The sequence below is a fragment of the Myripristis murdjan genome, chromosome 4, assembly GCF_902150065.1.
Source record: "Myripristis murdjan chromosome 4, fMyrMur1.1, whole genome shotgun sequence".
Lineage (NCBI taxonomy): Eukaryota > Metazoa > Chordata > Actinopteri > Holocentriformes > Holocentridae > Myripristis > Myripristis murdjan.
Window position 1 is genome coordinate 21,876,662 of NC_043983.1, and position 23,846 is coordinate 21,900,507.

General features: G+C 43.7%; 1 protein-coding gene across 1 annotated transcript in view; it reads right to left on the reverse strand.

Annotated features, from left to right (window-relative positions):
• The window catches only part of gmds (GDP-mannose 4,6-dehydratase), a 138,487-nt gene that overhangs the window by 83,831 nt on the left and 30,810 nt on the right, over positions 1-23,846 (reverse strand). Inside the window, exons 5-6 of the mRNA XM_030050330.1 lie at positions 7,564-7,756; positions 6,179-6,283 (exon numbers count right to left, since the gene is read on the reverse strand). Of these exons, the coding sequence (XP_029906190.1) occupies positions 6,179-6,283; positions 7,564-7,756 (298 nt within the window). The remainder of the gene's footprint in view (positions 1-6,178; positions 6,284-7,563; positions 7,757-23,846) is intronic.

The following is a 23,846-nucleotide window of genomic DNA, read 5'->3' on the forward strand; positions in this document are numbered from 1 at the left end:
TGGCCCCATTTGGTTCAAAATGACAGCACACTGAGCTATTAAAGGGAATAAATTTGCTGCTCTTTACTATCCCAGCAACCTCAGCTGCATCTTTCTAACACTCTACTTATCTGTGCAGAGTTATGACTGAAATACCTGACTTGTAGGAACAGTGAGTGATTCTGCAGCAGTGCTGATGAATCTTCCCCAGGTCGGGAGTTGGCCAAATTCCACCCAGGCCAAAGACCTGTCAGTATCTGCCATCACTGGCATTGCACAATTCACATTCTGACTGATCTCTGGAGCTTCAACGAGGAGAGAATATTTGCATTACATCCAGGAGAGGTCATACGCTCAGCTCCGCCAACACAGTGTCTATTCACACCTGACAGACTGTTGCCCTCACTAAGGGCTGACTCAACTGACAGGGATGGTGCAGACAGAAAGAAATGTGATGCATGCAGGGGTGGGATGGGGTTGGGAGGGGTGTAACAGAGAGATAGAGAGGGGCAGAGACAGAGAGAGTCACTCCTTTTTAATCAGGTGTGATGCAACAGAATGGATGGATGGCGTAGGGTTGCGGTGGTGTGAGGAAAGAAGGGGAGGGTGTGGAGAAATAGAAGGTGAACACAGGGGAGTAGATGATGAATGTTTTTCCTGAGCTTAAATACTGATAGCCCCATTGCCACATGACAGAGGAGAAAGTGACTGAGACATAGTGTTTGACCCTGAGATCAAACACACAAAAAAAAAAAAAAACATTCAAATACGATGATTCAACTTGATTCATCCCATCAATAGTCTCCATCCAAAGTGCTATTCAGCACCATAAAACCTGTCAGCCCCTTTAAGATCTGTCTGTCCCTGTGTTGGGCTCTGACAAGGCCTGGCAGAGGTTGAGGAAGGTGACGGGGTGCCTTCACCTCTAGGTGTAATTAGCACTGCTAAGAGCACTGCTCAGTCAACTGGATTCTTAGTTGCCATGACAATCTTGGAAAACAAACACAGATGTGAAGGCGGTGACAGCGATGAGTGAAGGTGAAACTTCGACGAGCACGTGACAACTCTGCCATGAAGCCCCACCTCTGAAATGGGGTAGGTTGAGATGGAGGGAGGCACTTTCAGGTCACGTGACGGAAGGTGAAAGGAGAAGACGTAGGCGAGACAATGGAGGGAGATGAGGGGAGGAGGACTCTGTCATCGACTCTCCTCTAAGGGGTAAGGCTCTGCTCCTCACCTGGCCACAGTTCACCTGATGTTTAGGCTGCTATCACTCAGCTCTCTCTCACCAAAACTGACAGAATGACAGAAAGAAAAACTAAACGCGCTCTCGCCGTGTTTCGCTCTGTCATACAAGATACCGCAAATCCCCTTCATACCACCTATCCAAGCAATTCCCATTTGAAGATTCCCTTTGAAATTAACTTCCAAACTATGAGGAGAATATATCCTCTTCCAGATCTAAAATGTAATCTGCCCTTTCAGGCGCAACCTCAATAAAAGCAGCAAGATGAAACTGAGGCATGTACAGGATGGGTGGCTGTATGTGTGTGTTTAAAGGGGCAGCATTGACTTTGGCAGTGCTATTCTAACTTCCCCAGTGCTAGCTGGTCTTTTCTCCTAACATAACAGTATATTATTCTATACCGCCATGCGTGAACCACAGAGCTCTCATGGCAAAGAGATGGACGGGACTTCCCCAAATAAACCACGGGATTAACCTACAACTAGAGGGCTGGATGTTTAGTAATATGAATTGTGAGTCGAACACACACACAGCCTTTTATTGCACTGCCTTACTGTAAAGCCTTAGATCAACACACTGCAAATATATATAAATTAAATGTGGATAAAGTCTCCTAAATGTGATTTTTTTTAGTGTGGGGTACTGTATGTTTGTTGAATGAACAAATAAATAGATATGAGCTGGTTATTTGGACAGGTCACTCTTTCTAAGTGACTAGGTGATGCAGTCAAGTGTCTCATATGTCACGGCAATATGGAGTCCATTTAGCGCCCCTGCTGAAACTAATCCACCCCCTTTAGTATCAGTATGAGAGCTGTTTGTTATGGCTAACGGCTAAGCTAACCAGTACAGAGCCAGCCGCAGTGTGAACCAGCCGACAGATGCAGGCTTCTGTTTGCTTTGCTTCACGCTGGATTTCCACCGGGTTATTTTTCCTTCTTGACTGTCCGATTCCGACCTTTCGCTGCAGAACAACAGAAATCGTCTGTTTATTGGTGGAATGCTTAGGTGTTTCCAAGAGTGGTAAGAGAATATGGGAGAACATTCCTGCTGGGATTAAGTCATCCTGGGAGCTGACAGAGGCAGAGCTCCATGTTGGCTCTTATAGCAGAGGGACAGGAAGGCAGGGAGAAGCCGGCGGTAGCCTCCTCCCCCTTCTCCCCTTCCGTGAATCCTTCCCAGAAGCCACCACACCGTCCTGTGTAACACACCACACCACGCCATGCCACGCCACACCACACCACGACACTTATTGGTCAGACTGGAGGGTCACTCAGGCAGAGACCATGGGAACGATGCTGAGAAAGTTTGTCATGAAGGGAGAAAAAAAAAATCCCTCAGAAAAGCCAACATATTTGTCTCTCAAACACAGACACACACAGCCACTGGCACTCAGGGAGGATGACTTCACAGCCTTTCCTGTGTGTGGGAGTGGGGGTGGGGGAGTGGTGATGTCATGGCCACCAAAAATGACATCATGGACTTCCTCCCCCATTAGTGACTAATTACCCAAAGGTACAAGGAAGGCGGGATGGAGGGAGGGGTAGCACACAGGTAATGAATAACCTTTTCAGCCACAAGTGCAATAACACACACAGTCACAGTGCAGTATTACAGAGTGCTGAACTGAACTGAACTGAATTGATTAGGAATTCTAAAACAAGTTAATTGGGACAATAAATTAAAGAGGAGAGCACTTAAACGCAGTCAAGTATTCCCAATGTATTTCCAAAGTGATCCTCAGTGGAAGAACAAACGTAAAGCAAACAATACAGAAATATGCGCCTATTTAAAAGAATCTCCAACGTCAAGCACTCCGCTCACAGTCTGCGTGTGGTCTTTGACTCTGACCTCTGCTTAGATAAGCAAATCACCAAGGTAATACAATCATACCTCTTCCAACTGAGGAACATTCCTCAAGTTAAAAAATTCTTATTTCAAGTGGGCCTTGTGGAGTCATCCATGCATTAATCTCATCCCACGTAGACTATTGTATCTCTGTGTTTTCAGGGCTCAGCCAAAAGATCCCGTCTCTGGCTCATTCAAAATTCAGCTTGCAGACTTTTAACAAACTCTAAGCGACAGGACCATGTCACTCCCATTTCAGCAATGCTACATTGGCTACTGGTCAGGCATAGAAATAATTTTAAACTTTTTCTAGTTACCTTTAAAGTACTACCCGGCCTTTCCCCAACTTACATTTGTGTGTTTTCTTCTGTAATGTAACTGTATTGCTTTGTAATTTGCTGAGTGGGTTGGAGCCTATCGCATACCTGTCTGACCATGAAGGGGTCTCCTCTCCCTGTGGTCCTTAAAGATTACTCCCATTTTCCCTTGTTCCACCCTGGGTTTTTTCTTGCCCGCTATGAGGATTAAGTCGGGGGTGTCGACCTCCAATGTATAAACAGTGATTTGGGGCTCTAAATAAACTTGAACTTACTAGAAAATATACTGTAATAGCCATATAATTAAATATATATTAATTTACACACAGTTACCAGCATGTACACTGTGACACAAAGAAGCCCTCATTCATTGCTTAATCTAAGCCATAAGAACTGGCAAAAATGTTTTTTTAAAGTATTAATTGTGTGACTTTGTTTAATCTGTAAAAGCGGGTTATTAGATAGATTAGTCCATAGTTTCTTTCTTTCTTTCTTTTTTTTTTTTTTTTGCTTTTCCCCTCAGCTCAAGCTTCTGTGGTAATCTGCAAGATCCTTGTTTTTTGTGTTATTTTTATTTTAGTGACATTCTGATTGCTATGCGGTCATTGCTGCTCTGTTGCTACAGCATTTCATAGAAATTACTTGGCATCAAACTGTGTGACCAGAACTGTGATGTGTTTTTGTGTGTATGGGGAGTAAGTTTGAGTTTCTCTCAGCAATAGTCTTTTTTTTGTTTTTTCAGCCATAATGACTATAGCTGTTCACGATAAATATGCTCTTGTTCTATTTATTTTGAACAAACTGTTTTTCTTTTGCTGATGCTGGAAACATAGAACATCAGCTGCTGTTGTCCAGCTGAAACTGGGTGTTTTGAACAACAAATGTAGAGCAACATGGGCCTCTGATGTCATGCTCTTAGTGAAGTGGATAAAGGTTGAATCACTTTTAGTACTTTGACATTCTGTATGTGTACCGATATTTGGGTATCTCACATTGTTTAACTTATCATATCTCCCAACACTCCAACTGTGAAAAATATGACTTGAGCATTGTTTAGCTTGCAGCGCCAACCCCTCCCCTCGGCCTCTCCTGTGGGTGACATAGAGGACGGCCAAACGCCCCCTCAGTGCAGCAGCGGTGGGGTCACAGCAGGCCCTGGGGGCCTGGGTAAACACTGGCCAGCCCGGCCAACCCAAGCGCCACCCTGTGTTGTGCAACGCAGCCATGGGACATCTGGCCACATCACAGTCCAACGTTCCTGCTTTATGAGCAACAACAGCCGTAACTCTGAGAATAGAAGTGGCAAAAGCAAACCCAACAGCCTGCTGGAGAAATGCTGACTGGGGAGAAAGAGAGACAGGAGGGAAAAAAGAGGGAGAGGAGAAAAAGAAATAAAGAAAAAGAGTGTGGAGCAGACAGAGAAAGACAGCAACAGAGAGACAAAGAGAGAGGAACATAGAAAAGAGCTGACCAGAGACTAAGGACATGTTATGGGCTGGGCAGTGAGCCTTAACCTTATAAGGTTATTGTGTGTATGGATGGAAAAGCGTACAAGCCTCTCAAATTTCACAATTTCACAGGGCCAGAGGTTCAGCCCATTTGCTTATCCCCATAAATCCTCCTGACATCCAACGTGTTCTTTCTATCCGACAGTCTCTGTCGATACTGTGTGAGCCAAAGTGGATATTCACCACTTTGGTGCCCATCGCTACCACTCTCCAATTCTTTCTCGTATTGCCCCATCATCTGCCTCTATGTCGCAAGACAATATTACAGCAAACTTTACAGTCTCAGTGGATGTTGGCCACACCGTTTTGCCTTAGCTGGCTGTAAGCTACACCAGTTCCCACAGCTATCTCCATAGTAACCCATTAGGGTTTACTGGCTGACCCCTGACCTTGGCTGGGGTCGTGGCCAGGGCCTTCATTAGGGGATAAATCATAAACACCTGAGTGGCTGACCTGGGCGCTGCGCTGGGGCTCCAGTCATGTGGTATTAATTTTGGGTCGTGGTGGAGTGTAAATCGGGTTAAACCAGCGCCTGCGACCCTCTAGGCTCAGAGCACATATTAAAAATGTGACCACAACCCACTCACTATGTGTTATAAGTCTGTGTGTGTATGTGTGTGTGTGTATGTGTGTGCATTCACATAAGGCTGCATTTGCCCGAATACTATGCTAGTTTCGGTCGAGCAGTGGGAAAAGGGAAAAAAAAAATCACTGCTGAATTACTATGAATATATATAGAGCAGATAATTGACAACAACACTTTACAGAACCCCACTGTGTTTCACTGTGGTATCAGCCTATTATTGTTTTTATTACTTATTTTTTATATATATTTTATATCGCTTACACTCCATTTGTCTTCCTCCCTGATGAATCCTATACTATTAAAGGCTGCAGCAGCATAATTTCCAGGGCTGATCCCTTCAACAAATTAGCGAATGGCTCATGTAGCCTGGATGCATTTAACTTTGTGAGATAATGATATGTTTAATGGTGCATCTGTGCAACTAAACGCTGATTTTTGGCTTAAATCGCTGCATTGTCTGCACCTTTGAAACATTACCATGATGCATGACACAACAGCAACTGAGCTGCCGTAGCACGGACTAAACGGGAATGGCTGGTAGCTGAGCTGAATGGCACAATATCAAAAAAGTGTAACTGTGATATATAGTTATGGCGATTCTATTTAAATCATTGTAGCTGTTCGTAGTGATAGTTCTAACAAATAAATAATCCTTTTTTGGCAACAGCGAAGGCATGCCATGATGGATGCTCACCTCTCCTCGGGCTCTCGTGGTTAAAGAGGATCCCATTGACGGCAAACATGTTGTAGGCCTCTCGGAAGTTCACCACGATCCAGTAGGCGTAGAGCTTTGCTGCTCCTGAGAGACGAGAGTGACAGAAGGATACACATGGACAGACAGAGAGGCAGACAGGCACAAATTAGTTCATCCTGGATACAGAAAGAGAAGAGGAACGAAACAGACAGTGCTTCACAGGAATGTTAATGTGAGCTAACCTGGGTCCATTCATATTCCATTCAGATCAAGACAGATAAGTGAGCCCTGTTCAATGTATATGATCTTAAAAAAAGACTTTATCATACACTGTGTTCAAAAATGTTCAGGATACTGTTCCGTGATGTCAGTAAGGTGATTGCATTTAGTCAACATGTGACACCCTCGCACAACTATTAACACTTATAGACAACCTTATGCTGTCGACAGAGCAACCATCAAAGAGAGACTGCGATTTAATACCCTCGTCTCTAAGAAAGAGATGACAGAGAGACTGTTACAGAGAGTGCAGTGGCAAAGATTCAGCACTATGAGTGCGCTACATGTCATACTTGAGCACAGTGGTACCACAGCTCATATTTCACCATCGAGAACATTAACCGCAGACTCCTGTTGATTGACCAAAAGCAGGCATGTACTAAAAGTTCGCCCCTCCTTTATCTACCCTCCTCCCTCTCTGCTGTGATGAGGGGAATACCAGTGCAAGTGAAGAAGGGAGGCGCCCGTTGATTAAGCCATAGGTCAGGACATACACTGGAGGTGAAGGAAGGTCACCATGGCAACCTCCTCCTCCCCCTCACCCCTCCAACTCTAATTAATAGAGAAGCAGCCCTGCTTATTATGGTATGTGACTCCCATCCAGCCTCAGATCGAGTGCTGACAGACAGGGAAAGTGTCAGTGAGGAGAACATTTAGACAACACAGAACATGAAACCTGAGCTCATACACACGTGTACAGCGAGTTTGTGTGTGTGTATGTGTGTGTGTGTGTGTGTGTGTGTGTGTGTGTGTGTGTGTGTTGAAAGTGAGTGCTGAGTGCTGTGGATATAAAGGTGTCTTTGTTAAAATGAGAGCCACTCACAGTGCTCAGTCAGACGTTTGGCCTGAGGGTGTGTGGAGAGCTCAAACTCTGCCTGAGCACTGAAGCCCCCCTCTCTTCTCAAACACACACACGTACAGACACACACATATGCACGCTCTCCCTCACACACAAACCTTTGAAAGGTGGTGCAATCCTATCAAAGTGAAGCAATCTTTGCATGTGTGTCTGTATCTGGCCCGACACAATCCTTTGAAGAATGGTGCAAAGTTAACAAAGTTAAGTAATCTGTGCGTGTGTGTGTCTCCAAATCTGTGCACTTTACCATAAGGCGAGCGGGGGTAGAAAGGTGTTGTTTCTTTCTGAGGGATCTCCTGGACTTTGCCATACAGTTCACTAGTGGAGGCCTGGTAGAAACGCACGCTGTTGGTCAGACCACACGTCTTTATGGCATCCAGCAGACGCAGTGTACCGACACCGTCCACGTTAGCTGTGTACTCAGCCAACTCAAAGGAGATCTAGGAGAGAGAGAGACAGAGAGATCTTAAGACTCAAGATTCAAAAATGTGAATTCAATTTTCTCTCCATTTATATACCTATGTCAACAGTATTTAATTCAGACAAGAAGTTTCATTTTGTTTGAGAGGTTAAAACATCTTGCCGATTTTCAACCCAAACTCTATCAAACTATTGTGGGGGGGTGAATGTATAAAATATAATTAACTATGCATTATATATGTCTTGACTGTAGTTTTTATCATTTACCAATGACTGCAACCACTTATTGTGGCCAAAAATGTAACTGCTGTGAAAAATAGTGGAATAATCTAAGTCAGTCAGAGGAAAATGATGTTGACAATGCACACTCGGTGTTGAGGTATTTTCAGTATGAACAACCATGGCTAGTTTACTGTATATGGATTTCCCCCGGTTATATTGCGTCAATAAAAAAATAAAAAAATCTTTGTATATTTACAAAGTAGAGAATGACAGTTTTCACATACCACAGGGCTGATATTGTTTGGTAAATTTAGGGTTGCATTTTTCTAAATCTAAATCTATTCTTCTATCCCAAATCAACACATTACAGCTAAACCTCAAGTCTATTAAGGCCAGTTAGTAGATTAGCTGGTGATGTCAGCCAGACAGATATTTTTAGTGTTTTACCTCTAAGGATTTAAGTCTTGAAATTGATTTCTTTATCCTTTAACTGAGATAAATACATTTGCAAAACCTAGAAAGAACATTATTCCAAACCTGCCATAGTATACCTGAGAACAAATCAGGAAATATGTATAATATGTAGCAGTCTACACATACCAATAACATCTATTTGACAGTAAAGCCACCACTTGAATAAGATTATTGGTTCCAATGACAGATCAGGTTACATACAAAGTAAACAAAATCTCCTCTACAAAATGATGGGAGGGGACAGAGATGCAGGGTGAAGGAGAAAGAGAAGGGAATGCTTTGTTTCTTTTGTTTCGGAGCGGAAAGAAGAAAGCGCACACCTTAAACTAAACACTCCAACTCCCACAATGCCTGTTACTACTAGTGAGAGGAGGGAACTTATTGGACACTTTGAGGGGAAATTAAGTTTAAATTAGAAATGGATGTGCGGGTGCACGTGAGTGTGTGTGAGCAAAAGACGTGTGTGTGTGTGTGTGCATGTGTGCAAAGTTGTGTACTTGCACGCTGTGTGCTTGTGTGTGTGCCAGGTTGGCCTCAGGGTCCAGATCAGGCGTGACGGTTAAAAGCCATGCTGGTTAGTGGTCACCACACCTGGAGCGTGCGGCAGGAGCCATGTCTGTGTGGAGGAAACGCTTTGGCCCTTTAGTGTTTCCACACCAGCACTATACACAGCCGTGGGATAAAGACCCCTTATTTAAACCTGGGACCCAAGAACACTGGGCCTCTATTCCTCTCATAGTCCATACACACTATACAGAAACACATGCAAACACACGCACATATTCACACATAAACATGCACAGACAGACACACACACACACACACACACACACACACACACACACACACACAGTGGGCAGTTTTGATCAGCTTCAGTTACACTTCTCTGCACTCGGCAGCTCAGTGTAATTACCTCTGACGCTCCGCTCACGCTTTTACTTTGCAGTTTGATTTACATCCATTCTCCCTCGCTCTCTCTTTCTCACATACACTTCAGCGTATGCTAAAAACATTTTCTATTGCCCACATAAGTGCATACAACCACACTTGTTCTCATACACGCACAGACCAAGATTGGACAGGCGCTTCCCCCCCCACCGAGCTGTCAGTGGGGGTCAAGTGAAGTGAGTCCTTGTGTTGCCGAAACAGCCTCAAGATGTCGCTGCTATTCATTAGCATCTTGAGTCTTCAGTCCGGCTCACTTCAGTTTAATTGTACGACAGAAATTCAGCCTGAAGCAAAGCTTAATACAAATACATTGAAAACAGAGATGCATGCACAAAACAGACTGACTGAGACACAACTAAAAAAGGTAAGAGGCAGCAGACAGAGGAAATCTTGGCCATATTTTTCGAGTGGATTTAAAATATGAAATCAAACTTTGGAGTGATTTCCTCATCTCCTAAATGATTACATGATATCCATTCTTCAATGAGTCACTTTTTGACTAGCGCTGTGTACTCCACTAAAGTTGTGAATGGACTTCATTCAGACTCACACTGGAAATGTAAATTAATTGCAGCAAGATGATCAGAATCTAGTGCTAGAGTGGGGCTGGTGCTCGTGCCAGTTTGAAGTTGGTTCAACTTGCGAACCTTTTAAGAGCCGGTATGCTTTTCCATGGGCTGGAGCTGGCTCGAGAGCCACATCATTATGTCACTGTATGAAGTCTCTACTTTCACAGCAACATATAAAGACATGTGTATTCGCTGCTGCTGTCCTGGTGCAGCGAGCAGGACGTGATGGGAAAACAATCTCACAGCTACACCACAGCAGCAGCGGCCACTGCCTGAAAGAGCCTGCTCCTCTCCTGCAGGCAGAACACAGCAGAACTACGCTCGCATGATAAAAGCACTGTAAGAAATGTCAGAGACTGATATAATCTGTCAAAAAGAGGGAGTTAAAAGAGGTTGGTTAAATAGCCTGATGATTTAGGACTGTCTTGATGTGACTGCTTTTTAGTGACATTTTACAGTATTCAGCAGGGTCACTGATCTGATCGATAATCACACAACCCGCTCCAGACATAAGCGGTTCTTTGATGTAGACCAACAAAGAGTTGGTGCTTTGGAGCAAGTTTTCCTGGCCAAGAGGTGGCTCTTCAGCTGTCGATGTGCAGAGAATTGGTTCAAGGTTAAGCACTGGTTCTGAACCCGCCCTAAAATTGGCTTGGTGGAAAAGACATAAAGCCTTAAACAAACTATAAGTCATACTACAATGAGGGTCCATGTCAGTCTCTTAGTGTAGAAATCCCCTTCTCCCGTCAGGACCACAGATTGATCCATCTGGAGCATGTGCAGTCACTGCACCTGCTATGCGTACAGTCCTAGCAATCACAAATTTTTGGCTGCATGTGGACATCCACGCAACTGCAGAGGGAAACTCGCAGACATGGGTAGATGACGACATTTATGTCACATGGACCAAAGTGGACACTCGCACACCTTTGCACAGATGAGTTGGCCATAATGGTGGGGCTGTTTAGGCCAGCTCTATTTACCTCTTCAACTGTGCCAGTCCCACTAGCAGCTCCATCATTACAAAGTTGAATGGCCGAGCTTCGTTTAACCCACAGAATTCTATTTTAAATTTTACCTAATATGTCTTGTTGAAATGCAGGAAAATGCATAGAAAGATGCACACGACATCTAGATTTGTTTGCTTTTGAGGTGATGCTGCAGCCAAACAATTGGCATGTTGGGTCTGAACATTTCTCAGTACTAATAATACTGTAATAACGTGTGATAAAGCCTTGATGACACATTGGAAGAGGCAGATACAGAAAATGTGTGACACCGTCACATAGTATGGATTGTTTTCTAGCTATGAAACTTCACGACGGTAATCTAAGGTATATATCAGAATTCAAGGGGACAAGCAGAGGTGAGGACCCCAGGGCTGAAGCACGGTGGCGAGAAAGTAACCCTAACCTGGAACAAACAATACCTGCCTTAATGATGAGTCAAGGAGAGTTGAGTAAGCCTGCAAACACTCATGTACACGCACAAAATCAATTCCCCCTCCAACAACAGACATTCAGCATTCACAGGGCTCTTCCTCTCCTGCCCACCCCCACATTTCCTTCCTTGCAGATTTCTCCTCTGGCCCTATCGCTGCTCTGTCCCCCTCTCCCTGGCCCTCGTAAACCTTGTTTTATGTTAGCTACCTCCCTTACTGAGACCCCCTCTCTGTCCTGCTGTCCTGCTGTCTGTGTGTGTGAGCCTGTCCATTCCTTTAGTTTTTATTCCACCAAAGAGGTCTACTACACATACACACACAGTAACACGCACACATGCACACACACAAGCCAGGGTATCAAAACCAGCTGAGAAGGGCAGGGTCCAGGACGCCTTGACAACTTAAATCAAACAAATTGCCTTAATGCCTCCATTCTCTGTCATTATGTAAGGCAAGGCTTGAGCGCTGACGATTTAAAGGCCAGACATTTGTGTACACTTGTGCGTGTATGTGTATGTGCGTGTGTGTGTGCATGTGTGTGACTGAGGGGGGTGGCTGCTGGGCCCCTTGGTCGTCCTGGCAGATATTGTTCTGTTCTGGGAAGCCAGCCAAGCTCTGTCAGCATTGGGGGGTCTGCCGCCTAGCAAATATCCCGACCCTAAAAAAGCGATCCATTTAAAAGGTTCTAAATGTACAGGATACGTGCCGCATTTGGTGGTTTCATTTCTTTCCTGCTCACATAAGGCCTGCTGAAATGCATGCTTGAGAGTGGGGAATGTGACTCTGTATGCATGTGTGTGTGTGTGTGCATACGTGGATGTTGGAGTGGAGTGTGTCTTGACAGATGTATAAATATGAATTACGTTTATTCATCTACGGCCCCTCGCTGCATACCTCCATGGCCTTGCATCTGCTTTGACCATACAGTGTAATATTTGGGAATTATACTGTATATACACTCACTTGCAGAAATGTAAGCCTCCTGTGTGCACTGAAAAAAAGAGAATATGCGAAAACTCAGTAGTATTTTTTTTTTATTATTTAAAAAAAATTACCATTCACAGTGGGGAAGTACCCTCCATATTTAAATATGGGTATAAGAAATGCCTGTCAGACACAAGAGTCTCCTTTCCTGTATCTCCTCTGTTTCTCTACTCTCCTAAAAAAAGGTAGGCTGTGTCAGGGAGTCACAAAAAATAAGGTTAATATCAACTCCCTTTACATGAGCACACAAGCATGTGCATGCATGCACACATACACAAACAACCTTATTTCATTATTTCCTTTTCCCAAAGGGATGCTGCAGGTATTGATGTTCTGTGGCCTGCTAGCTCGTGCCACAGCACCAAACCTGCTGCTAGTCCACTTTTAGCTTTAAAATGCTGGGCACGGGAGGCATAACCATAGCAAAACAATGATCTTGCAAATTAATGGCCCTTGTGGTAAACCAATATCATACCACAGATTCCAGGGCAATTACTAGCCCAACTCCTGAAAGCAGTTGGATTACCTCCCCTCCCCTTTCCCCGAGCATCACTTTCTCATTATTGTGGGCTGTGTTGTCAGATGGTGAAACTCAGGCACATTCTTGCCAACCGCAAGCAAGCACCCAAATAAAGTAATCACTAAGACACCCTGGAGGTAGAGAGACAGAGAGAGCGAGAGAATGAGGTGAGAAGGAAAATGAGGCACATACAGAAGAAAGACAAACAGAGAGAGAGAGAGGAAGGAGAAATAGCATGTGTTTACGTGTGTGTGCATGCGTATGTGTGTCTAAGAGTGGTATAGAGAGTGAGTCAGGGAGGGAGTGTGTGTGTCTGGGTCTGTGTGTGTATGTGTGTGTGTGGCAGGGGGTGGGGGGTAGGGGGCACACTCAATTACGCCTTTACTCATCACATTACAGGCCAGCTGAAATTAGAGGAGTCGTGTGTTAACAGGGCAAAGACAAACAGGCTGAATTCCCTCCAGGAGAGGGAGGTTTAGCCCCAACCTGGCAACCCGCCCACAGCCAGACAGATCAATTGCTTTGCTTTCATCAGCTCAACTACAATGTCACTCATCTGTATTACAGCAGATGCAGTCAACGTAGAAGTCCCACTTTACACTGCAAACATCACGTGTAACAGAAATTGCTTCTAAATTTAAAGTTCTCTTTAGCAGTCAGACGGCAGACATGACAGTCGGACTTAACAGTCATTTCTGAGCCATAAGCTGTGGAATAATACATCATTTACTCAGCATTTGGGAAAGGCCTATGGCAGCTGTCACATTACCTAAATGAAATAATGATAAAGGACATATACAGTATAACGGCTATCAGTGTATAGTCCAAAAAGATAAGAAAATGCATGGGAGGGAGAGGGAATTAGTAATGGGAAGTCCGACTTAAAATTAAATGGTAATCTATGAGAACCCTTTTTTATTGGTCACTCTACTATCAAGCCGTTTGGTCACTACTGTGCTTTTCTCTTTCTTTCTCCTTTTTTTCAATCTTGGAGGCTATCACTGAATATGATACTTCTTTTTCTATTTATTCCCAACTAAGTGCTGTTGCTGCTGCCTCTGGAAACATAAAACACATCATTTCTGTGCACCAGGTGATTTTTATCCTTAGGTTAAACACCTCACAACAGACTTTCAGATCAGTAATTGTAGAAAATGTAAAAACTTTAATGAACTGGATATAGGTTAGACCACTTGTGCAATTTCACCACAGAGCAAAGATAGAACTATCTAATTACATGAAAAAGTTGTCAATTAACAGTCTACACAGGACTAAATTTTAGGTTAGACTCTTACGGGTAAAGCAGAAGCAAAGCCTCTTGCACTAATAGACAGCATGATATTATTCTGAGTTACTCCATGTGAGCTTAGGTCTATGGACACATCCCTATTCCCACAATTTTCCGTGTTTTCACAAGCGAACTCATGTAGCCTAAGCTACTGTTGCTGTATGCAGGCCTACGCTAATAGCTCTCTCCAAACATAGCTGTGTCTCCATCATCATGTATTGCTTTGTTGTGATGAAACTGAGGGGAATCTCTCCACCTCCAGTTCTGTCTTGTTGGAATTGTGTCACTCATGCATGTCTGCACATAAACACACACACCTGTTAGAAAAACAAAGTGCCATTTTTTCCTCGCGCTGTGCCAATTTGCCTTTCCCCGAGCGCCCAGACACAATAACACTCAACGGGAGAGGGAGAGTGAGAGACATATATAAAATAGAGGGTGAGAGAGTGGGAGGCAGATGTGTGTATCGTTGATTTTGCATCATCCAGTTGGAACTTGTGTCAGGGCTTTGATCGTCACTGTCTGTGTTTTCGTTCTGAGAACCAAGTGTTCTTAAAATGGATCACAATAACAATGTTACCCTCCCAACCTACGCAACCTGACTGCTCCACAGGTGAAACTCGACTATCTCACATATGCTTACACCCACTACCTCTTGAGCCGTCGCCAGTAAAAGCATTGCAGCCATTGCTCATGAACATTACAAGCATGTAAACAATCCTGGTTAATTGTGGTATGTAAAATACACACACACACACACACACACACACACACACACACACACACAGAGACACACCATTCCAGGGATTCCCTCATAGTCGCTGCACTTTGTGTGAGACCTGTGACATTTGAATGCTTCAGTCTCATTATAAATACAGATGACACACAGAAACATTGCAACCTTCTTCAGAGCTATAACTGGCAAGAGCTCCTGTATGCACAAAGAGAAAGACAGGAAAGACAGGAATACAAAAGTTAAATTAATTAACAGGGTGACAGACCAACAAAAGTCATCTGAACAGCTTTAATAAACCATGGCTTAGATTTTTACAAGTGTCTAGAAATCTGCTGGGAAGATGTGACGCCATTCTTCATCAAGACACTACATCATTAGTAGTGGTGGAGAATGCTGTTTTTGCTGGTTTTCAACAGGGAAATTTGGGCAGACACGATATCAGCTGATGTGCATTGTTTTCCTGATCCAGCTTTGTAGATGAGGGCTTTTTCATTCAAAAGAGATCATTCCCATTAGGCTAGGCCCTAAGGATAGGTTTGGTATGTTTCCAACGCTTGCCATGATATAGCCATACACAGCACAACCTTACCTCTTTAGGTAGAAAAACTTAGCACTCTGCTGTAGCTTTTTGCCATCCTTCAATACAGTCCAACAGGGCACTTGTTTTTTGGCCTAAAAACATTGTAAATGTCTCTTTTTTTTTTTGGAAACAGAAACTCTCAGCACAGTTGAACACATATCTCGAAACTGCCTGAACAAAAATGTTTGCAGACAGTATTTCTAAAAGGTTTTATTTAGCATTTCCTCATCTCTCCTTGTACACATCCACACTCTTCTGCTGATGTTTTATCGTTCTCAATAATAACTGTTCGAAAGCAACATGTGCAATAATTTTCATTTTTTGAGTGGACGATTTCAATATGTATTTGCCAGTGATGTCACTTTCCCATTTTTCAAAAATGAGTGTACTGTTTGATTTTGTTGATGGCTAACAAGAAGCTGCAGCAGAACGGTACACTGTCTTTCCTAAAGCGAGAAGTGAGGTTGTGCAATGTACGGTTAGAAATGATGGCTATCAACATGTTATTACAGCCCGGGTAGAAAAATACCCAACCTATTCTTTAAAATTTTCTGTAGGGTACAAGTAATCACTCAGAATGCCTTTGTATTACCTGGTAACATAAAACTTCAATTAAAATCTGACTCACAGTGACTTCAATTAAAAGGAAATAAATGGAGGCCCAAATAGATGCAGTATCCAATTGCTTTTGATGATCAAAGAAAACAAAAGCCTGGGCTAATAATTGAAGTTTTACAGTATATACCTTTGAGGCTGAAAAGATTTAGATAATCCCAAGAAAATGTACCAGCCTGCTTTCAAAATACATTTTCCCAGGTGTTTCTTTTATTATGGCTGTTACTTTTATGCACAAAGTGCAGAGGCAGTTTATAAAATGTGTGAGGCTGGCACTGAAATGTTAATCCACAGACAGAGGGCATAATAGGTAGGATTAAACAGATAAACCTAACTATGAATCTTACATAGCTGGGCATCTTTTAGGCCAACAGCAGTAACTCAATGATTTTAGCATCAAATCCACAGGAGACTGGTGCAAGGCTTGACATGCATCCACCCACTAATCCCCCACTGATTCTCCCTCATCATTATGATCATATCTCAATCTCTCCGTTTTTGTGTCTTGTCTAATTACAGGTGTCTTGTCCTCAGCCAGTGTGGAGGTTGCTGCAGCTATGGCAATGAACAAATACAAGTCAAACACATTGGGTGGATAGAAAGGGGGGAGATGGAGAGAGAAAGACAGATGGAGATGTGGGAGTAGGGAGGGTGGATAGCACAAGTGCGGAGAGATACGTGCTGTGAGAGCGTGTGTTAGGGCAGGTAGACTGAGAGTTGGAGATTGCCTGTCAAACCCAGGATTTATGCAGTAGAGTCTGGAAAGTCCCTGTCTGCCTCCCGGCAACTCACTCTCACTCTCTCACTCATTCTCTCTTCCTTTTCTAACTCTCTACATGGTAAATCTGGGGTGAACAGTATCAACAGCCAATCTCTCCACCTCCTTGCTCCTTCTCTCAGGGCACCAACTTGCAGAGAATATGAAGGACGCCCCTGCCAATCCAATCAGGTTTTCATCCACAATTCCATCAGTTTTGTCTGATAAATCTCCTGGTGCTGGCGACACATCACAATGAGCTAATAAGGTTACGAAGACCTTCAATTTATTACAATTTCAGAAATCCTTAACGGCAAAAGACTTGCTTGGCATTCCAGAAATTGCTCAAACATTCAAAAATTGTTTGGTGGCAATACTTAACGAAGGAAAGGATAAAAAGGCCATTAAGCTACTGAAAAAAGAAGAAAATGCTGATGGCAAGAGTAAAAACCTAGGAGAGAACATCAGAGAAAAAGAGCAGCGCAGACAGGAGAGGTACAGTGGTGAACCCCATTCCATTAGCACTGTCTAAGGCCTTCTGGAACAGGAACTCCCTGGAAAAGTCAATCATGAAGAGAAGAACCCCCCCCATTCCTCCCTGACCTCGATTACCCTATTTGCCCTCCAGACACTTACCACCAATCAATCACTCCTACCTCACAAACATAAACACACATGTAAACATGGCAACAGGCCTCATTGCAGTGGGCTGCGGTCAGGCCCCAGAGGCGGTGTGGAGCAATCACACCAACACACATACACACAAACACACACACAAACACACACAGGTAGAGACAGCTTCATCATCAGTGGCACCGGCTTCAGGGACTCTAACACTAGAAGGTCCGTTGGATTTTGACAATGTCTAAGACAGTGGTCTTCTAAGTGGGGATGCCCAGGGGTCCTGTAGGGGCTTCCAGGTGGTGCTCAGCAAAAACTGAGGAGTAGCTGAATTTCACTGTACTTTAATTTACTAAAATATGTTACAAAACAAGAAAAGTATTGGCAATTATTTTAACTTTTTTTTAATGTCAACACTTTGAATTATCTTTTTTTTACTGTTCAGTTATGACATTTAAACAATTTAACTTGACAAACACCAAAATACCTTGTTATACCAAGATCACTTCAAATTAGGGTTTGGGGCTTAATGAATATTGAAAATTTTGAAAACACCTGGTCTCAGGCTAGTTAAATTTTGATAGACTGAGACTAAACAGGCTAAGATAAAAAATATTATAAATGGCATGTCCTTATATAATGTTAAAAATTGAACAACACTGGTGGGTGCAGAAAGTGTGTCCTATCTGCATGTCTCTCAGCCACTTACTGCACATGCAATACAGAGCCTACTGACCACTGATCAATAACAATACTGATCGACAGAGAGAATCCCCCCCCCCCCCTCCCCCCAGGTGTTGTTCTCACTCTTCCTCAGCTGTGCAGTAGCAGGACCAGATGACTTCAAAGTGAGTGGTCAGAGGAGAGGTGAGGAAGGACCTCCCACATCTGAGACCCCCTGCCAGGACCAAACCGATCCCGTTTACACTTCCCCCTCTGTCTCTCCAACCCCTCCCACCCATCACCACCCACCATCCAGACCCCCCTTTCCCTCCACCCCAGTTGCTGGTGGGCTCCATTTGGCTATAATCAGCACCCTGCATCGTTTCTCATTTGGGGCGGGGGGTTACCCCGACAAATCGTCACATTCTTCTCCTTACACACTCTCTCTGCCCCACTCCCAATCCCTCTCTCCTCTTTTCCTTCCCTCTTGCATACCCCACCATCGACGCCCCAGCCCCACCTCCTCCCGGCCTCCTGCACAACTCACTTGATGAATGCTGTCCTTATGAGCAGAGGAAGCCACCCTCCCGCCCCACCTTCCCTGCCCTGGCATTGCTTACATGATCTTTAAATAGAAGTGAAGTCTAAGGGGCCACCGCCCCTGCAGGTGCTACCTCTCTTTGGTTACTTAGACACACTCGGTGGGATGCACACACACTCGCACACATACTCGCACACAATACGTATGCACCAACAGACCATAAGAACACATTCCCATAAATACACACACGCAGACCACACTCAGCCGCAATAGCTCATACAAACACACACTTTGGCTGTCCTGGTAGCTGTCACCGAGCCTCATGACCAAATCAAGCCCAGATTGTGTTCGTCTGTATGGCTCATTTACACAAACTCCCCTCTCTGCTCCTGTCCCACCTCCAGCCCTGCTGAGTCTACTGCTGGCCAGGCAAAGACCCCCTGGGAAGAGGTAGAACAGCTGTCTGTGTGTGCGTGTGTGTGTGTGAGAGCGTGGGTATGTGTGCGCTCATGCGTGTGTGTGTGTGTGAAAGAGGAGAGCGAGCAGGATCCAAGTTACTGCTGGTCAGTTATGTGGTGCCTCTTTGGTTATAAATACCTTCTTGTCTGTCTAGGAGCATCTCAGAGAGTCACTGAAGATGTCACTTCAGAGATTTTAACGATGTGTGTGTGAGTGTGTGTGTGTCTGCATGTGTGTGTGTGTGTGTGTGTGTGTGTGATCCTGGTTGTGAGCCCACAAGGTTATTTGTGTGTGAGAGGGAGAATAAACATTATTGTGCTGGAAATGAGCAGTGGGGTGTGGTGGAGATGTGGAGGGAAGATAGAAACAAAGATGGAGGAAAGAGAGCGAGGGATGGGGTGACGATGCTTCCTTGACAGACAGAAACCTGCGGAGCCACCCTGTGCTGGCACACAAAGAGAAACCACAGTACACAGCGTGGGCTGGGCAAGCGAAACTAGCGATCCCACCCTGGCCCCACAGTCGCAAAGGTGCATGTTTGTTACCGCATGTGTGTGTGTTACTTTCCGTGTTTCTATGGTGATAGTTTTTTTTTTTTTTTTTTTTTTTTTCTGACAGCGTAAGCAGAGCAAGTCATAAAAGATGGTGTGATGTAGGAGTGGCCAACTCTACCCATCCTTACCCAGCCCCATCACACCAACAGCTTTCATCTGGAGTGGATTAGAGACATTAGCACTCTCTTATCTGTACCCTTTCCTCCTTGTCTTTCACCATCTCCCCCTTTCCTGCGGCTGGCCTCCCACACAACTCCCACCCCTTCATTTCACCATCCCCATACCCACGCTTGCTCTTTGGAAATGCTCTACAAATGCTTTGTAAAATAAAAAAAAAAAAAGAAGGTTATGCTAAATTAAGAGGTAAAAAGCAACAGAGACAGCTGACAGAGAAGGAGCAAATTTAATATGCTGGACCACAGCTGTACTAGACTGCCATTAGATCCTGTTGTTAAACTATTACAGTTGTATTAAGAAATATCTGGCTCTTGTACAAGTCCATAAATCAGTGCGCAGGCTCATATTTTCATATGAGCGCCAGCCAAGTCCACTCTGCTCTGTTAGAACACACAAAAGTATGCAGCTGAGAGAAGGGAAGAGAGATTGATCAATCACAATCCTGACACTACGGCCAAGCGCACGCGCACACACACACACACACACACACACACACACACACACATACACAAATATTCGTGTACACTGTAGCCAACTGTGGCCCTACTACACTATCTCAACCAAGTGGTGTGTTTCACTACGGAATGTGTGAGAGGCTTACGGATATTATAGGAGTACCAGCACAGAGGCTAAAATTAACCAAGCACATAAATAAACAAACACACACACACACACACACACACACACAGCAAATAATCCACATTAATACCAGTCATCAATCTTGAGATGATGGCACGTTAAGCTGTCCTTATTGGGAAGGGATATCACAACATGCATAATGGGAGTACATGTTGCAGAGTGTAGGCTGTGATGGGAATTTAATCTCTGTCATCTATCTCTATTAAAATGGCTCCACATAGCTGATGGGCTTGACACCGGTCTGACAAGGCCACATTTCTACTGACTACAAAGACCCCAACATACACCAGGACTAATTTAAGCAAATCTAGATAGCCAGTTTCGTCAACAGTTCAAACCAACGGTGCCCCGTCATGGTGACCCACGATGAGACACAATGTTAGGCCTACATGTACCTGCTGGACAAATACATAAAATGTTAATGGGAGTGGACATCTCACTCAAGTTTTTTTTTTTTTTTTTTTTTTTATGAAATTATTACTTAAAAGTCAAATGTATAAAACTCTGATTTTTGTCCCATTTGTCTTTCCCCATCTGTACTGAGGGTAATCTTGTACATGTCCAATGCCTCCATGTATTTTCATGAATTATTCAGGGTAAATGTAAAATTCACTTTTCCATGACTTGAAACGTTGAATTTCCAAGAGCTGTGTCAGCAAAATATCCCTATTTTTTTTTCTTTCTTTCTCTTTGATCAAATTTTAAATGCACTTCAAATTCTGAGGTCTTACGATTATGAAGATAATGTGAGCACAAAGTAAAATTTTGTTGAATACCTTATCTTTTTCAACTGAGATTGACAAAATTGTCCCTAAATGTATTATTATTAGTTTTTTGGTCTGGAACAGATTTTTTTTTTTTAAGATTATATGACTTTTTGGAGGGTCTATGGCACGTGGGAACACTGATTATTACTATATGAACCACAGCGCCTTATATTGACAGTGACATATCATCCACACAGACAAAAACGCTTTGCACACTTTTTCAGACACAAACAGGGACAAACACACTCACACACATACAAAGAGAAAGGTTAGAGGAAGACAATTGCCTGGGTTCAAGTCCAGCCTTGCTCCGCCCGTCTCTCTCACCAGGGTGGGAACACTGGAGCAGGGGTTGGAATGCCGGGTCGGACCGTTGTGGAAAGGCCTGTCTTTGAAGGAGGCCTGTGGCAGGGAAGGGTTTTCGGGAAGGGGAAGTGCTCTGCTGGACTTTTAGGTATCTATGGAAAGCTTTCCCCCCGGCTACACAGGGAAGGCGGCCACAGAGTGGTTGTCCTTTATCTTCCACTGCTTATCCATCCACAAAGGAAAAGAAAATGTCAAAGAAACATGTAACAGGAATATTTCCAGGAAAGCGCAGCCTAAACAACTGCAATCCAATCCCTGACTGGACTCGCACGGGGAGGCTGCTGTTTGAAACAAAGTCAGGAAAACACTACGTATCGTCATCGGGTAACCACCCATTAGAGAAGGGCTGATCCGTTACAAATGCAGTAAAATAAGTTATGTGACTGAGATTTCAAAGTGTAGATGTGCACAGGAGGCACAAGAAGTCAGTGGCGGACAGAGAGAGGCCATGATCAGCCTAAGGGAGAGCATGTAGGAGGAGGTTCACTGACCCAAACTATCCCACGATCTAACAGCAACCTGGCTAGACCACAGGAGCAACCTCTGACTCCCCAGCTGTTTGTTCCAGCAAAATGTCTACGTAGTCACAGATACTCAAACACACACAAACACAGACGCTGGGATGGGGACTCAGGATTGCAACTTGTGAATACTGACCTTCTATAACAGCATTATTGTATTAAATTAATAAATATGTATGTTTTTTTTACACATTCAGTGTTCCCACCCCTAATAGACAGATATACAGACAGATAGCTGGCACCTGATGCTGTGCATATGAAACTGCATGTGGTTACGAGGACTAAAAACGTTTAATTTTGAGAGCCTCTTGCTTCCTTAATGTGATGATTTTCTATTCTATAACAGGTACTTGGTGCAGGACATAACACGGAGAGGCACTTATCAAAAGTATAAACCAATGGGACAACAGTTGGGGAGAGAAAGGCAGTTTTATTTGATGGAAAGGGCGTGACTGCTCAATAATGCTCTGATTTGTTGTTTGAAATTTTTGTCCATGCCTATTGGCCTTGAGTCTGAAGTCACTATTTAAGATACACTGTTTATTTATTGTTAAATAGATGAATATTGTGGCATGGTGAAAAGGTGGAAAAAAGTCATTTTTCATTTCACTATAACTTCAAAAAGCTGAGTTTTCATTCTGTTTTATATCTATATCTACATCGATATAGATATAGATATTGCATGGAGTATGATCATGTGCACTTGTGAGTCTTATTTGCACCAATACCTAGTAGTTAAATAAACCAAATAATAACAGAATAAGACAATGTAATCAACTGGATCAAAATTTTACCATAAAAAAAAATATGCCATTGTTCGAGGAAACCATCTAAAACTTGACAAACTGGAGTTTAGATATTTGTGACTTGAGCTGGATTTGCATTGAGTGAGCATCTGACATGCACAAACACACACATGCTGTAGGCGAGTATTGATACACACTTCCAGGTGCAAGACGCACTGACAAACCCCCCACCCACACGCAAACACATGTTACACCTCCTATTTATCTTTTTAGAGTTCGCTGTCCTCACCTCCACTCTAATCTTCTACTTGAGCACCCAGAGCAGCAGAGTTTTCTCCTCACAGACCACCACCTCCCCGGTGAGGCCGACCGCAACCCTTCTGGCCCGTGTCACCTTACCCTTTACCGTGTGGGAGCGGATACCGGCGCAGGCTCACAGAGAGCCGTTCAAAGCCTTGCATAGGAAATCTCTTCCTCCACAGCGATACCTTACACCGTATCTGCATATTCACATATTCAGAACCTGCTGCTTACTTCCTCTGTGTGTGTGATGGAGGGAAAGCTGGGCATAGATAAAGTTTGTCTTTTCACACGTTTTCAATTTTTTTTTTTTTTTTTTTTTGTCATAGTACTTGGGAAACCAAACAAGGATCAGCACAACACTTTTCTCACAGTTAGTCAGACTAAAGAGAGACCAAGAATGAAACCAATGTAGGTACACCATCGCCAAAGATTCAGTAAAAATATGACATGTGATCATCAGAGCCAAGACAGTTGAATAGTTCATTTTTATCCCACTCTCACACACTATGTTCTTATGGAAAGCAATAAAAAAAAAAAAATCAGTGCAACTATAACTGCCATCGGAGGAATTCTGCTCAGACCTGCCCATCACATAGCAGTCACGGATCGCAGCTCTATC